This window comes from Chrysoperla carnea, chromosome 4 (assembly GCF_905475395.1).
Source record: "Chrysoperla carnea chromosome 4, inChrCarn1.1, whole genome shotgun sequence".
In the NCBI taxonomy this organism is placed as follows: domain Eukaryota; kingdom Metazoa; phylum Arthropoda; class Insecta; order Neuroptera; family Chrysopidae; genus Chrysoperla; species Chrysoperla carnea.
In genome coordinates this window covers 70,752,499-70,770,367 of record NC_058340.1, presented here as the reverse complement: position 1 = coordinate 70,770,367, position 17,869 = coordinate 70,752,499, and the positions used below count along the sequence as shown (strand labels likewise).

Genomic DNA, 17,869 nt, shown 5'->3' with positions numbered 1-17,869 from the left:
ATTAAATCTTGAGTTTCAGAAATTTTGGCAGTTTAAAACACCAGATAATATTGTCTAAGTTCCCAATTTTGACCAATATGGAATATTTATGAAATTTAAATTTTGGTTCAAATATTTTTCTTCCGTAACTTTAATGACTGGACATTTCAACTAAACCATTATTTTAGTAATTAATATCTTTTTAATTTAAAAAATTGTAAAACGGAAATTCAAATTTTTATACGGACGTGACATCAAGGTACGGGCTTGTCAAATTTGTTGACATACTGTATGATATTAATTACTTACATTTTATATGGTATTTCATTAAATTATACTATTCTACGGCTTTTTATTAGAAAACTTAATAATAACGAGTGTAAATTCTTTTTTTAAAGTGTAAATTATACATTGAACTGTCACCAATTGACAGATCACGTACTTATACGTCATGAACAGAGAGCGTAAAAATAATGAATGTAAAAAATAATGACCATAATATATATACTGATGCATAATATAGCTAAAATACATAGTATGATAAGCTGTGCTCTCAGCAGGCAAGTTCATACTGTCGTGAGAAGTATTGTATTGTATCACGAGAAGTATTAACCTGCACTGTGGTATATACTAGTTACTACAGGCCTTAGATCATCTACGGGCAGATATACGTAATATAATGATGTTTCATTCTCTTTTAAATTATCCTAAACTTTGTGTAGCTCTCGCAAGAGGTATGTTGAATGTATTTACATATAGCTTCAAAAAGTGCTAAATTATATATTGATAAATAATAAAAGTATGTGATTTAAATTCACATAAATTTTTGTCTAGAGCTCTTTCTTTCGGTCACCATTGTGGTCACTGAAAAGGCTCGCGAAACCAAAATAAAAAATCATTATACATTTCTATAACTATGTACTTTGTATATGAGCTTTAATTAATGAAGAGTAAGGAAATCTGTACTGTGTCTGCCTATGAGCGAAGATATTATCTCTCACTAATCGCACTTATAATAAAAGTGGTTCGGCTGTCATGTAACCAATTCGTTGTGTGCGTGTTCATGGTAGGGACAATAATATCGATGCCAGCGATACATGTTAATGCTATAGAAATGTCAAATTAAAATTATTGTAAAACACGAATTAATTTAACTTAATGCATTAAAAATTGTGAAAATAAGAAATCAAATTGCACAAATATTATTTTTCAAATGTAAATTATCATAATTATTATTTATTTAAATTTGTGAGACAATAATATTAAATTTTCAATGTAAGTCTTAAATGCAATCCGTACAATTATATATGCATCCATACAATTCTATAATTAGTGTATCGTTACCATGGAAACGAAACTCACGCACGGAGCGAATAGGGCAATTTGTATGGCATAAATGTAAGCAAATGCTATAAATATCGTAAACTAGTCAATTTATTCTAATATGTAATATAAAAATACTAAGGCAAGACTAAATTGACCTATGTTGCTCATTAACGAACTCGACCTCACAGTTTAGGACAGTTTATGTCCTAAGCACGCTATTCCAGCTTGATATCTCTTTTCGTTTTTGAGTTATCACGGACAAACAGACAGGCACTAAACTTAATATACTATGATATTTTTCATATCCCTATACATGGTATAAAAATAAGAGGGCTTAATAAAGAAGGATTGTATTTGTGAAGTCAGAAATAAGAGTTCTTAAACAAACCGGAAAAAAATATCTTTAGCAAGTCTTGCAAATTAAAAAAAACAAAAAAAAACCTTACTTAGGAAGTCAGAAGAAAGAGCTAAATTACTAAATCATCATAATTCCAAAATCATCAAATGATTCTTATATCATGTGTTTTGTAAGTGTATAGGCGCCGATAATAGGGATAATGGTTAAAAAAATACTCGGTGACTAAAACAATAATAAAACTGTCTTTATTAATCCGGCACTGGTGGTAATTGTTTTTTATGTTTTTTTGGGGCGTACATTACGAATTTTAGTTTTCTGCCTTCTTTAAGCCATGACCATATATTTTGATCCGTTTAGCAAACTTGGAGTGATCAGAATTAAACTTGAGTTACATACGATTCTATGGAGAGCGTTTGGAGTAATTTACATGACGCGTTCAAATTAAAATGTCGAAATGGTTCATATATAAATGGTAAATAAAATGTTATTATGTATGTCGTTTTAGACAAAATATAATCAAAGGTCAAATGTTTTATCAAAGAAACAGAAAACACTCCTCTCATTTATAACATTATGATTGATAATATATTGTTCAGAATTTTTTTTCATTTAAATATAATTATTATAAATATGATATAATAATTATTATTAATAGAAACATTAACCTATTTTTTGTAAAGGAATATTTTTTAAAACAGTATTCTTTTTTTAATTTTTTTTTTTTAAATAATCCTGTATTTTAACAATTAATTTTGATAATTTATGTTATTTCAAACATTTTTAAGTATAGTCTAAGAGATGGTAAGTATAGTCTAAGAGATGGTATAGTCTAAGAGATGGCATAAGGTCAATCTTCACCAATCTAATAAATAGATGAGACATATTTTTTATGAAATTTTATTGATTTATAAAAATGCTTATGATTGCTTATCTATCGAAAAGTATTCTCGATCAATATTGCTCATTTAAGAACACAAACTCATTTTTACATCCTGGATACGCTATACAAATTTCAGACCAATATCTCATTTCGTTTTTGAGTTATGGTGCTAGCGAATAGACGGTCAAACGGAAATGGACTATAATAAGGTTTTGGTTTTTGGTTTGTACCATCAATATTTCTAAGCGTTACAAACTTGGAACTAAACTAAATATACTTTGATATATTTCATATATATACATGGTATAAAAATATGAATTGATGAAAATATTAAACGCTATGTTATTAAATTTTTTTATTCATCAATAAAATTGTAATGAGTATTCAAATCGTATTAGTACAAGGTGATCTTCATTTATTCACAGCTCAGACATTTGTGTGCAATTTTTTATTGGCGCTTAAATTCTATCACGGAAAATTCCTATTTTTTATTAATTTTTTTGTTTCAATGAATTGACGTATGTTAATGATAATTTAATATATAAAAATCTCGTGTCACGATGTTTGTGTTTGAACTCCTCCGTAGGTATGAGAATATATTCTAAAGTATTTGACACCCTCCTACACCCACCCTAAGGTGGTGAAAAAGGAGATATATAAATAATTTTATAGACAAATATAGATCAATGTATGCTATAATGTCAATGTTACCACGGTTTTCTGAACTTCATGTGGTTTATAATATTTAGAAAGATAATTCTAATTATTCTGCTCACAAGAAGTATGTTAGAAATGTTTCTTTAAATAAATCGAAATTCTGAAACCTTATTTTATCATTGCTATATGTAAAAAGTTCAAAACTGGCAGTGTACAGATTCCTTATACCAGAGCCGAATTTAAGAACGTGTCGGCGAGGCCATGGCTTCAAGCCCCCCACCAATTAAAGGTCCCCCACAATTCACTATTGCCCCAAGGCATATCGCGTACGTAATCGGTTACGCCTTAACCAACTGAGCTACTAGGGTTGCTTACTAGTTTAGCATGCCTCTATTAATATTTATTTAATTCATATGAATGTGAAAATTAAATTTATCTTAAATTTTATTCATACGTGATCAAACAATAGAAAATTTTGTTTGATAAATATTTAAATTTAACCTTCATTTTATTTAAAAATATTTTTGTAAATATTCATTAATTTTAATTTCTTTAACCCTCAAAAAGATTGAAACTGAATGAGATTAGTTTATGCTAAAAAAATAGCCTGCGGCTTTTCCTATTTAAATATCCTGTATTTATCTAATATTTATATAAAAAAAATTATTAATAGTTAAGTCTAAAATATGTAACGTTTAGAAATATTGGTAGGACGAGTAAACCCCTGTCTATAGCGGCAAATTGTTAGAAAGGACAATTTTTCTAGTGCCTATGGACCCCGAAATTTTTAAGTACACCCATGTTTCTTTTGTTTATCTATAACACGATAACTTACAATAAACGAGAGAAGTTTCATGTTTATGCGTACATCATTTTACTACTACTAAAGATATCGAGATGTGTTTTTAATTTCTTTGTAAATTTAATGATTCAGTGACTATATCAAACCATATTCATGTACACATACAGTATAGGCAATATGTATTACATTCATGTCAGATTCTTGTATCAACTTGCATGCTTCTATGACTTTTTTAAAGTTCAGAGATCATTTTAGGTCTTATTTAATGACAATATAGAAATATATCAGAGCGCAGAAATAAAATATTTTCGGTTTCATAAGACCAATAGTCTTTAACTAACCAACAAAGTGAAAAGATATATGCTAAATTTTCAAAAATTTGCACTATGTTTGTTGTTATAGTACACCGAGTAAAAAAACATTGATCTATTATATCATAGTCGAATCATTTTTTTCTGATTGGAATGTACATAATGTACGCAAATTAAGAAGAAATAATTATTAAAATAATCAATTGTTTAAGAAGGTAATTAATTCTTAAATTATTTATTACCATTTATGTCATTATTTAACTTTAATAATAAAACATAATTTGGTTCGTATTATTATTCTCCGTATGGAATATACATTATCCATGGAAAACTTGTAAAATTATAGTTTTAAGCCACGTTTCATTACCTCTCTTCATAATTTATTACACTATTCAACCTTCTATAGTTGATTAACAAAAAATAAAAGTAAATAAAACCGGCCAAACGCGATTTGGGACTCACACACGTAGGATTCCGTACCATCATACAAAATATATCAGAGTGCAGAAATGAAATAATTTCGGTTTCATAAGACTAAAAGTCTTTAAAAAATACATATGGTAAATTTTCAAAAAAAAAAACTATGTTTCTTGTCAGTTATAGTAAGTACACAGAGTAAAAAAGCTTTGATCTATATTGATCGCATAGTCGAATCATTTTTTTCTGCTTGATATGTACATAATATGTACGCAAATTAAGAAGAAACAATTATTAAAATAATCAATTGTTTAAGAAGGTAATTAATTCTTAAATTATTTATTACCATTTATGTCATTATTTAACTTAATAATAAAACAGCAGGTAAATGAAATAATTTAGCTCGTATTATTATTCTCCGTATGAAAACGATTATTTTCGATATCGTTACATAGAAGTACATTACTAGATATTGTACCGAAACTAAGTCACGTTCGTTCATATCCTAAGGCTGAGAAAATTGCGGTCTAACACTGAGAATAGAGTGAACGCAATTCTAAGCAAAATAGATTCGAGAATGCTTAAAATAGTTATTTCCGTTGAAACTGAACAAAACTGAATTTTTTCAAGATTATACTTTATATCTACTGATATAAAAGAAAACCAATGGCAATTAAATCAAATTGCATTAGTAAATGCATCAATGATAAGAAAATTAAATTGCAATACACATTGCAAACTACCTTATCAGTTTTCAAGATAAACATTTCGAGATAATATTTCTAGTTATGGTCAATAAACGTACGTATAAATAAAAAAAATTTATATAAGATTGAATAGAAAATTGGCTGTAAATAAATAAAAAAAATAAAACAGAGAATAGACTTTTGTTCCAAATTTTAAAAATTGATTTGTACATTGCATTAGTATTCGATTTACACCGAAAAAGTATTATTTAAAAAAAATATACTATTTACATTATGTATTTTTGCGATTTCAAAAACCAATTCAAATTTACTTCGAAAACAGTGTAGAGTATCATGGCGTCTTGTATGACATCATGATTTGGCACACAATAGCAAGTTTTAAGCAGTTGTTATCAAATAATCTGCTTCTTTCTATTAAAATGTAATGTTATTTACATTGCGTTTGTCATGGCGTGATGTAATTCTTTCTGATTGGTGTTTGCTGTCACGTGACTGAATGCATAATTGTACTAAAATTATTTTATAAAAATAATAATAATCCTTATTTTTTATGAAAAATAATTTTGTGTTTTGTTATTTACATATAATGATTAATCATAAGAAACTTTTATCCAACCGATTGGTTGTTAGTGGACAAAAGCCTATTAAAAATATTGTCATTTCCTAAAAAAAAAATATTTTTGAACTGTTTGGTGAAAAAAATGACATGATATTATTTTACCCACTATTCTTGCTTTAGCGATCTATATTTTAGTATAAACATCAATGATAGACACCTACTTATAAATAAACAACTAAAATGTAAACAGTGATTGTTATAAACATCTTTGATTCCAATCAGATCCTAAAATTGTTTTAGTTGAAACAGCTAACGTAAATAAATATTTGAAACTAAAAATTCCACTAATTTTAATTTATTTTATTTAAATTTAAGAGTGATCTTCGATAAAATATAGATTGTTTGCATGGCATCCGGTAAAATTGAAAACCCTTTTATTAAAATTACTAATAAAATCGTGCAACGAAGATAAAATTTTGAAACCATGTAGTTTTTGATTAGAGATAACCCAAAGCACATTCTTTAGTCATCTAATTTGTAATAAATTGATAAGAGATTATTAATAAATTAGCCAATTCCTAAAATACAAACAAAAAAAAAAACTTTCACTGGAAAATACTACAGTGCAACCTCGATATAACGAATCTGAAGGGAACCAGTAAATATTCGTTATATCAAGTAATTCGTTAAACTGAGGTTTGTTATATTGAGGTTAAGTTGGTCTAAAATTCGTTATAAAGAGGAAAAAAGTGTCGGAACCTCTCGCGACATGAATTACATACTATGGAGTATACTAACTGTCATATATTGGTGGGACTTTATACGTTATATAAAGGTTTTGAATTGACGAATTTCGTTATATAGAGGTATTTAAATTTTTTATGTAGTTGAAAATTCGTTATATAGAGGCTGTTCGCAAAAAATATTCGTAATGTAGAGGTATATTTTATATTGACTCTTATGGACAATTCAAGGGGATTGCGAAAAATTCGTTAAATCGAGGAATTCGTTATATTGAGGTTCGTTATATTAAGGTTGCACTGTATTTTGATCATAAATTTTAATCTAGTAAATTGTTTTCAACAAAAGTTATCTTTTAAAATGAAATTAATTATTTAAAAAAAAAAAAAAAAACTCTTTTCACAGATATGTGTTTCTAACAACTGGGAAAAACCCATGACTCAATTTTTCCATCATTCTGAATCACAATATTAAAATCTTGATGATTTTTGGTGATTTACGATAGTGCTTTGAAAATATCACAAGAAAATCTACAAATGTTATTTTGTTCATTTTATTTAAATAATATATTCCAAGGATAATTATAAAAACCTCGAAAATCCCAGGAGATCTCCTGCAGGTTTTTCAAAATTGTACAGTTAGTCCGGGCGAAAGAAGATAAATAGTTATGTCAATAATATCATCTTTAAAACCACATAAATTGTGTTCTGGGAGCCATAAACAAGGATTTATATAACACACACCAACTTTCTCCGTTGACCTACGATACAATGCATAAATCTATATTTTCGGGGAACTAAAAAGTGGTTTATTTGTTATAGAAAGAAGTAATTTCTAAATTAGTTCAATGTCGATTAATAATACTTATTAAGTTTAACCTTAAAAATAAAATCAATTAGATTAAAATAATAATCTGATTAAGAAGTAACTTCCAACGTTTGATCGTACATTGGGTCAATTTTGATAATATTAAAAAAAAATTTTAATAACAAATACTTTTTAAGGAAGCTTTCATTGTACTAAAAAGTAAAAGTAAAAAATAATTTTTCCTATAAGTCACTCATAGCTTTGACTATTTATAAAAACTGGAGGCGCGCAATTTAAAATATCAAGGATGATTGACTAATAGTAAAAGTTATTTTTTACTTTTTAGTACAATAAAAGCTTGTCTCTTAAAAAGTATTTTTCATTAAAAACTAAAAAATATACGTATATCAAATATGGTGGAAGCGATGGAAAATTAATAAATGGGAAATTAACGTCACTTTATTTTTCAAGTTATTCTTAGTAAGCCCTTTCATTTGATACCCATATTGTACGAGTGCATTAAAAATAACTTGTCCGCCATTTTAGGTGCACCGGCATGTTGGGCTTAGAATGACGTTACACAGCTAACTAAGCATTGTCATCCAAACTAAACGTGTATATAAAATTTCAGCTCAATCGGTTCTGCTTCAAAATTGAGTTGCAAGAATTCACTCGAACAAACATGGTTACATGCATACTGTGTGTCAATACATACATTCCAAGTTAAATAAAAGCTTGTAAAACAGACGAATTCTAAAATTCATTTCAAAATAAACAAACTTAGGGTCGTATTTAGAATTCAGAGGCCCTGGGGCCAAAATTTGTTGAAGGCCCCTAAAGTTTTTTTGTATATAGTGCGTTCTTGAGTTATCGACGTTCGCAATCTGTTTGTTCTTTATAATCTTTAGTTTTGAAAATGATCTTTCCCCACTGGATTTAGTTACTATCATCGATAAATAAAAACGAACTGCCACTTCTGCATTACTACTAGCCAGGGTCCCGCTGGCCCGGTCCTAAATTCGACTCTACACAACAACGTTTAATAAAGTTTACCACGATACATATCTTGTGCTTAGCGGAAAGTTTACGACTTCCTAGTTGCTATAGATTAAATCTATTTGGTCACACGAGGAAATATTGAGTAACTTCCCATTTAAAAAAGTACAATATTACTTCTCCAAAGACTTAAAAAAGAAAGACTAATTTTGTCATCGGATTTTCTTTTTCTCTCTCTCTCACACACTTTTTCGATTGAAAGATAGATTGGAAAGCAAAAAGTGATCACATACGTTTTTTGTCTTTCTCACTCTTTTTGTCCATTACTTCTATATTGCTATAACATTATTAAATTATGACATCCATTAATTAATTAAAGTCTTTGTAAAGTAAACAAAAAATCTTAAGTCTTTGTTTTGTATTCTTTTTAAATAATACTAATAATAATTTAAAGCATATATTTTGTAGACTAGCGTCTAGACTACAACAGTTATTTCATCATTTGACTGTCAAGCTAGTCATGTTATAATATTATGAAGTAGGGGGGAATCGATTTACCAAGGAAACGTACAAGTGGTGTGATAATTTTGTCTACTGTCAAATGAAAATATTTATTACAGTGGATAGTAATTAATATTATATTTCTAAATAAATTATTTACAATTAAAAAAAAAATTATTTTACTGAAATAAAAATTGTATACGTTATTTACATTTTTTCTACACCCAATTTTCAATTTTCTACTTTTTTCTTACCCCCAAAAAGTAAAATCGCCAAAACTTCAAACAATGCAAAACGGCAAAAATGAAATAGTGAATGTTTGGTGTGATGGATGGTAAAAATATAAAAATTTCCATCGAATTGTGTGAATTTTTTATTTTATTGTGCAAAATATATGTTTTAGTTATGACATGGTGCATTTCGGTCATGCAAATTCATTACGTCAAGCAAAAGCACTCGGTGATCGATTAATTGTTGGTGTGCATACAGATGAGGAAATTGCAAAACATAAAGGACCGCCGGTTTTTACGGAAGAGGAACGCTATAAAATGGTACGAGGTATTAAATGGGTGGATGAGGTTGTAGAAGGTGCACCGTACGTTACAACGTTAGAAACATTAGATAAATATAACTGTCAATTTTGTGTGCATGGAGATGATATTACCGTTACCGCAGATGGTGTTGATACTTATCATCTTGTAAAAGCCGCTGGTCGATATAAGTAAGTGAACAGTTATCAAATATCAATGAAAGGTTACCCAGATTATGATAGTTCGGTTAATATTTTTGAATGAAAGTGATTTAAAAACATTTTAATAAAATTTTTACAAAATAAAAACCAAAACTTTTAACAATAAGAAAACCGATTTCAAAAGAAAAACTTTTCCAAAACAAAATTAAAATGCACTAAAAAGTAAAAAAATAACGATAATATAATGTAGTTAAAATTATTGTTATTTTTGGAGTCGGTGTCAGCCAAGGAAACAACTCTGACAGAACAGTTTGCAACATTAGCTTGGCAGACACCGACTCCAAAAATAACAATAATTTTAACTACATTATATTATCGTTATTTTTTTACTTTTTAGTGCATTTTAATTTGTTTTGGGAAAGTTTTTCTTTTGAAATCGGTTTTCTTTTTGTTAAAAGTTTTTTTTATGTTGTGATTTTTAGTGAACTTAAAGTGCACTAACTAATTTATCACTAAAAAAAGAATCATCGAAATCGGTTGGCGTGATATTGAGTTATTCGTCCTCTTGTCGTGCATACTTAATGCAAATTTAAGACTTTTATGATTTTCTCATGGATGTCGTAATCAGAACTCAATCAAAATGAAATGGGACCACACGGGATGCACTAGCTTTCAAATAAATAAAGAATCATCAAAATCGGTTCACACAGTCGAAAGTTCCGAGGTAACAAACATAAAAAAAAATACAGTCGAATTGATAACCTCCTCCTTTTTTGTTTGAAGTCGGTTAAAAATAAATTCTAGTGGTTCAAACGTTTATTAGAATGGCTACGCCTGTTTTAAAAAGTTATTTCATACTGCTATTTTGTAGAGAATTGTATTTTGTTTCTTTTTAATTTTCTATTTTGTTTGTCCATCCGACAAAATATTCTAGAATTAATTCAACCACCGAAATTTTCGGAAAAAAAAAATCGAAAACCCTGAGAAATTTTAATAGTAGTTACGGCCCAACAGACGTTACTTTAAGATTTAAATTGAGTTCCTTACGCATTCCGTAAAGGAAATCCAATGTTTTTAATTTTAAAGGTGAGGTTAATGGGATATTACCCATTTTTGAAAAGTGTCTTAATTAAATTCTATAGTGCCACTAAAAAAATAACGCTAAATTTTTATTCAATCGATAAGGGCCATAAAAATACATTTAAATTTTACATTTTTAAATTTCGCGCGTAATTGGACGAAAACGCTGGACGTCATATTACTCTCTGGCCATGACGTCAGTTGGTTATGTAAACAAATGCGCTCATATTTTATATGGTAATTGTCTATAATTTAAACTTTTTATTAATTATATCGAGCGTAAATTGTAAACTTTAGTTTACACAACCATATGACGTAATAACATGGCAGCAAATATTTTATGGTGTTAAAAAATAAATTATACAAGTGAAAACAAACAATTGACTGAGTTAATTGTAGAAATAACATGTATAGACAGTGTTGATTACGCAATTGGTTTTTTTTACGTCATGTAAGTAAAGAAAGGTACAGAACTGACATTACCCTCACGGGTAAACAGTGATGTTTGCGTTAAAATTTTTATATCATTTACGAACTCAACCTCACTTTACGTCCTGAGTACGCTTTTTAAAAAAAATACTTATTAAACAGTTTTTGACCGTCATTTTGTAAGTGATCCCTCATTGTCAGTTTGTAAAAAAATAATACATTGAATTATACGGAAATTTATCGATTTTTTACATGTATTGATTTGCGTATCTTGCCTAAACTATTAGGTGGAAATTTGTACGGGAAGGACGCCATAAATTGATTTTTGAAGAGTTAAAAAAGGGGAAAAGACAAATTTGTATGTGAACGGTTTTGCAATAGAGGGCGCCAAGGTGATTTACGAAGACTTAAAACACAGCGCTGTTTGATTTTTACATTGTCTAGGGACTCTTTCTTTACATGGTTAATCTGGCACTGGGTGCTTTTTACTTAAGTATAATTCAATAACCACCATGTTGTGATTCAATGATTATTCTAGGAACCCAAATATATTAGTGGCAACCGCATAAAAAATGAATATTAACTAATTCCCGTAATATACTCGTACAGACAGACTTACTAAACAGACACTAATATTTTACAGAGAAGTGAAACGAACCCAAGGTGTATCAACGACAGACTTAGTTGGTCGAATGTTACTATTAACACGATCACATTTTCGACATGGCGATAAAGAATACGATGTAGAAAAGCATGGATCATCTGTTGCATCGAAAGTGGACGAAAAATCACCGTGGACAGGAAGTTCACAATTTTTACCAACATCCAGGAAAATTGTACAATTCTCTGATGGAAAATCCCCACGTCCAAATGATCGTATTGTTTATGTAGATGGTGCATTTGATTTGTTTCATGTAGGACATTTAGATTTTCTTGAAAAGGCACGAGCGGAAGGTGATTATTTAATTGTTGGTTTACATACGGATCCAGTTGTGAATCGTTACAAGGAAAGTAATTATCCAATTATGAATCTCCATGAACGAGTTCTTAGTGTCTTAGCGTGTAAGGTAAGTCTTATGCTCAATATTTTAATACGGACCCAAAAGCGACTGTTCAAGTTATTTCGACATTCCATTTTTATTTACAGTATGTATCAGAAGTAGTAATTGGTGCCCCATACAAAATCACAAAAAATCTACTAGACCATTTCAACGTACACATTGTATGTCATGGTGCAACACCAATACCTCCTGCCGAAGATGGTTCATCCCCCTATTCAGTACCACAAGATTTAGATAAATTTAAAATAATCCATTCTGGGAATACAATGACCACAGAGAAAATTGTCGAACGAATCATCTTACATAGACTAGAATTCGAATCACGTAACCAGAAAAAAGAGAAAAAGGAAATCGCCGCTTATGAAGCATTTCAAAAAACCAAAGCAATGAATGGTAACACTGATATTGTTTTAGAATTATAATTTACTTAAAACCAACACATCTCTCCCCCATCTTTTTTTTATTTATTTTTTAATATATTTTTTAAATGTGTACATATTACAGGATGTTTTAGGATTGTTGATCCTGATTTTTAATTAAAAACGTGCAATTTATTTCTGAATGATCTAATGGATCCTAAAACATCTTGTACATATCTATTATCTATACATATATATATATACATATATTTTTTAAAGTGTTTTATATTTTATTAGACTTAGAAGAAAACCCAAAACTTATGTACAATTTTTTTTTTAAACATAAAATTTTTCTTGTTTTTGTTAAATTTGTTTATATTTTGACTTGAAGCACGAGTTATTTTGATGTAAGATGGCGCAAAAGTAATCATCCCATTTTGTTTGCGTTGAAAATTACGAACGTTAACGTTATGCAGAATGGAGATTTTAAATGTGCGATAATTTTATTAGAATACACAACGGATTCCACGATATTACTTATTTGCTGACATTACACATAGAAATTATCCCAATTTGTTGTTTCATTTATATTGATGAAACCGACCGATTGTTTCTTTCAAACGTTGAAACGATTTTTGCACATTGTTGAGAAAAAATCAAGAACCTCAGGAGGGTGATTACGTTTGCGCACAAAATTATTGGAAGTTGCTTTATACCAAAATAAAAGCCATCCAAACTACGGTAGATTGGAAATAATAAAACGATAAACATCTAAACTTGCATCAAGAACTACTTATCGAATTTGTGTTTCTGCTATTTTCGATTTCTCTATTTTAAATTTAAATTTTACAATAAAAATAGATTATCATTTTAACTCGAATATTTGCTAATCGTTTGGTATAAAGAAACCTGTGAGTGACGGAAATGTCAGCTGAATGACGCATGTTATCCAATCATATATTACGCACTTGTTATGGGACTTTAATGCTAAGGAAAACTCTATCTAGGCGATAGAAAAAAAAACTATATATGTTAGCTCGCATAATAACATTAAAATATTTGTTTTTATTATAAATTGGGTGGCAATGTCGTTTAAATTTCGTTGTAGTGAATCAATTTGGAAATCTTCAAAAACTATAAGTACCGTTTTAAGCTTTCGTAGTGATTTTTCCAAAGATATTGTAACATAAATTATTTGTACTTACATATGTCTTTTCATTCAATGAGAAAATCAACCGAGTTTAACAAATATGGTTTACATTTTTTTTAACTTGTGACTCGGATATCTTACTGTTAAAATCTCATAGCTTGAAGCACTCACAAACGATAGGACAACCAGTAAATGCCAGGTCGAAGGTCGAAAATGATGATGCATAAAAAATATGTTTTTTTTTATAAACGTCAAAAAATATTCAAATTAGTTAAGCTAGAGTCAATAGTGGCTTCTAAATTAAACTACTTATGCATCGTTTTTAACTGATAGTTTAAAATAACATTTTGTATATAACAAATGAAAGGCTTTAAAATGGCTAATTTGCACTAGCAGTAAAAAGAATCATAGCGCAAATAAGATTTTCTACTTAAAAAAATGAAGTGATAATATAAAAACTATTTTTACAAAAATTAATCTATGTTCGCCTATTTTTTAAAAATAATTTGTTGTTTATTTCAAAATTTTAGGTATTGAATAATTAGTAAGAAATCTAGAACTTCATTGCATTAGAGAAACTGAAAAGGTTTTTTAGAGGATCAATATTGTAAGTTACTGAGGAAGGTGTCTAAAAAAGTTGACGAAACCAGTGTTAGCATTCACCACATTTGTATCGTACAAAACACATAATAAGTGTCGTACGTTTGAGTGTCATACGACCCTCACGATAGGTCATCATTCCACGATAATTCAATAAACTCAACATAATTTTCTCAGCAATCCTTTTTTTCAAATATTATCGCTCAAATTTTCATTTATATTATACTGCCCTCTCTTGTATGCATTGGTTTTTAACTGTATTCACAGTTATTAATGGAGAAAAAAAGATTAATAAATTTGGTTTTATTTAGTGCTCGATAATCTTGAGTGATAAACGATAATTTTACGACCCTGAAAACATACTATAAATGCTAACACTGTGTTTGACATAAAAACAATGGTTTGATATCGGATACCATAGAAATAGTTGGCAATGAAGTTAGAAAAAATCTTTTCGGTCCACAAATACTTAAGTTGAATATAGTTCGATGTTATATATATATACTATTTTATCTATGGTTCGATGATCCTTCTAAGTTAAGAATGACTAGATAATTCGGAAGTGAATTGTTTATCAGAATAATAATAAAATCACAATTTTTCAATGGATAAAAGAAAATTATAGTTTGTAAAGTCGTTGCTAGCAAAGCGAACAAGATTTATTATAAACATTTGTGATTGATGACCGAACTTGAAACAAAAATAAATAAAATTAACTAAACTTAATCATTATAGCTTTATTATTATGCTTGAAAATACAAAATAATTATTTAAAATTTTTTACACAGAATAAAAAAAGAGTAAAAAATTAGAATTTTTGATATATATAGAATTAATTACAAGGTGATCTAGTAAAAATTGTCTATGAATATTCCTGAAGTATTTCATTTCAAACTATGTTTGAATTAAAAATAATTTTAATAGAAGAATTCGATTGTTGAATGAAATAATTTATCCAATGGAATTTACTTAGAATGAGATCACGAGAAGTCTATTTGGTTAAAGTATTAGCATTAACAATGGCTGAACACTTTTTTTTCGGTAAAACGCAGTTACTATTTGAATATATGCAGGTTCTTGCACTATGATTTAGCAAAATAAATATATATCATTGTTTTTTTCATTTAAAGAATTCGGCGAATTCAATTCGCATCCTAACATTTATCTTATATAGTCAATCAGAGGCGGATTAAGAAACTTTGCGCGTGTTGGGAATTTAAAAAATTAGCGCCCCCGTATCTGCTCTTTCGTATCTTTTTGTACCCTTTTCGTGTTCTTTGACTATTGAGAGTTCTAAGGCTTGCTGTTTATTTTAATTAAAATTTTCCTTTTTTGTAGAAATCATATGACTTAGAATGTCATACATTTGAATAACTTTACAAATGTAAATATCAACGACCTGTAATATTTTACATACTTTTACACAATGAATTATATATTTGTTTGAAAACTTCCATGCATGCGTGCCTACTTTGCTTGATGGATAATCCGCTTCTGACCAATCTAGCGAAAATTGATAATAAAATTTTTCTGGACATTTCTATTTCTAAATACCTACGCTTTTATATTTAATGGTACGTGACGTGAATTTTGAAATCAAATTTTTAGGCTTTTTTTTTTTAATTGATAATAGTGAAAGAACCACATATCTAATATATTTTAGGTTTGATTGATTTTTTTTAAACATGTAAATAATGAGAAACTTGTAATTTTTAACAAAATAATACCTCTGTAATAGATCCGGTTTAGAACAAACAATAAAGTTTTAAACCAGGCTTTATAAACGATGTTATACTCTGTATATAGGGGGTAAAAATGATTAATTTTATTATATAGAAAAAATACAAATGTTTGTGATGTCCCAAAAGATGCATGGCCGGGAAATTGCTAAATAACTCTTGGTCACACGAATTTCGGACATCATTTTTTTAAATTACCGAACAAATAAATTACACAAAATGCCATAATTTTTATTTTATTGAAATATATAGGTCTACACAAATACATCAAAGGGAAATAATTCATTTCTTTCCGGTGTGTTTTAACTTATTTCTTCCACGATCGGTAATAAAAGTAAACTTGACATAAATATGGTTCGATTTTTATGTCACTTTTTAAAAGTGACTCGCCAAAATAACCATTTTGGATGAAATGTTACATAACCTATAACCGTTTTGGAAATATAATAATTTTATTTAGCTTTTTTTCCAACCGATGAAATGTTATATAACCTAACCGTTTTGGAAATATAGTAATTTTATTTAGCTTTTATTTCCAACCGATGAATGTTACATAACCTAACCGTTTTGGAAATATAATAATTTAATTTAGCTTTTATTTCCAGTTGATGAAATGTTACATAACCTATAACCGTTTTGGAAATATAATAATTTAATTTAGCTTTTATTTCCAGTTGATGAAATGTTACATAACCTATAACCGTTTTGGAAAAATAGTAATTTTATTTAGCTTTTATTTCCAACCGATGAAATGTTACATAACCTAACCATTTTGGAAACATAAACATTAATTAGCTTTTATTTACAATCGTGGAAAGCTATTTTTTTTTTTTTTTTGTATTTTGACTAATTCTCGTCGCTAACTAGTCATAAGACATAAATAAGTGTTGTTATTTACAATTTGAAAATAAAAAGAGAAAAAATTGAAAATTATATCAATAAAATGTTTCTATTAATTTTGTTTCTCTTATTATTTTATTTAACTTGTTCCCTAGACATTCGAAAATTTTCTAGTTATCCATCAGCCTTTGGATTGAATAAATGAAATCAAGACTTTATGTTATTTTTGAAGAGAATTGTTATACTCAAAATTTCAAAGCTAAGAAATTATTGCTGGGAATCAACTCGCTGAGTATTAAAGTATATTTGGGACATTCTGAAGCAAACGAATATTCAAGATTTTACAACCTAAACAGGTAAATGATTTTTAGTTTCTAGGTTAGGACTCTCAATTCTTTGGTTTTGGACTGGAGTTTCCGGTTTTCGAGGCTTTTCCGGTTTTTAGGATAAAAAAATTAATCTCTTATAAATTAAAATTTACTTTATTTTAAATACAAAATTAAAATAAGTGGAATGCAAAACTTAATCTTGGGATCATAATCAAAAAAGTAATTGAAAATGTTTCGTAATCCAGTTTTTTTTTTTATTAATGCCAGTAAAATGACGTCATTTTTGATTATTGAAATATATAATTTTGTTAATAGTTTAAAAAAATTCAAAATTAAGACCCAATTTTCAAATATAAAACCAGACCAATTTCCTTCACCTAATTGTCCCCGAAAGAAAATGTCATGGCTTGTCGCTTAACCTTTCAATCCTATTTAAACGCGCGAAAATTTTAAATTATTTTAATTTAAATATTTTAAAGGTGCTCGTTTTTTTCTAAAACGATTCAAACTATTATCAAAATTTCGAAGAAAATCGACTTCAGTACGTTTT

General features: G+C 28.3%; 1 protein-coding gene across 1 annotated transcript; it reads left to right on the top strand.

The window, feature by feature from the left end:
* The first annotated feature begins 9,220 nt into the window (after positions 1-9,220).
* Positions 9,221-14,569, top strand: LOC123299322 (ethanolamine-phosphate cytidylyltransferase). Its single transcript, XM_044881686.1, has 4 exons — positions 9,221-9,375; positions 9,445-9,762; positions 11,885-12,308; positions 12,389-14,569. Exons 1-4 carry the CDS (start codon positions 9,329-9,331, stop codon positions 12,722-12,724), a joined length of 1,125 nt encoding a protein of 374 aa, XP_044737621.1. The 5' UTR covers positions 9,221-9,328; the 3' UTR covers positions 12,725-14,569.
* The last annotated feature ends 3,300 nt before the right edge of the window (positions 14,570-17,869 follow it).

Coding starts and splice junctions, on each gene's coding strand:
- LOC123299322 (XM_044881686.1), top strand. CDS start 9,329: ATGCAAAACGGCAAAAATGAAATAGTGAATGTTTGGTGTGATGGATG. Junction 9,376..9,444: donor AATGTTTGGTGTGATGGATG/GTAAAAATATAA, acceptor TATATGTTTTAG/TTATGACATGGTGCATTTCG. Junction 12,309..12,388: donor TTAGTGTCTTAGCGTGTAAG/GTAAGTCTTATG, acceptor TTTTATTTACAG/TATGTATCAGAAGTAGTAAT.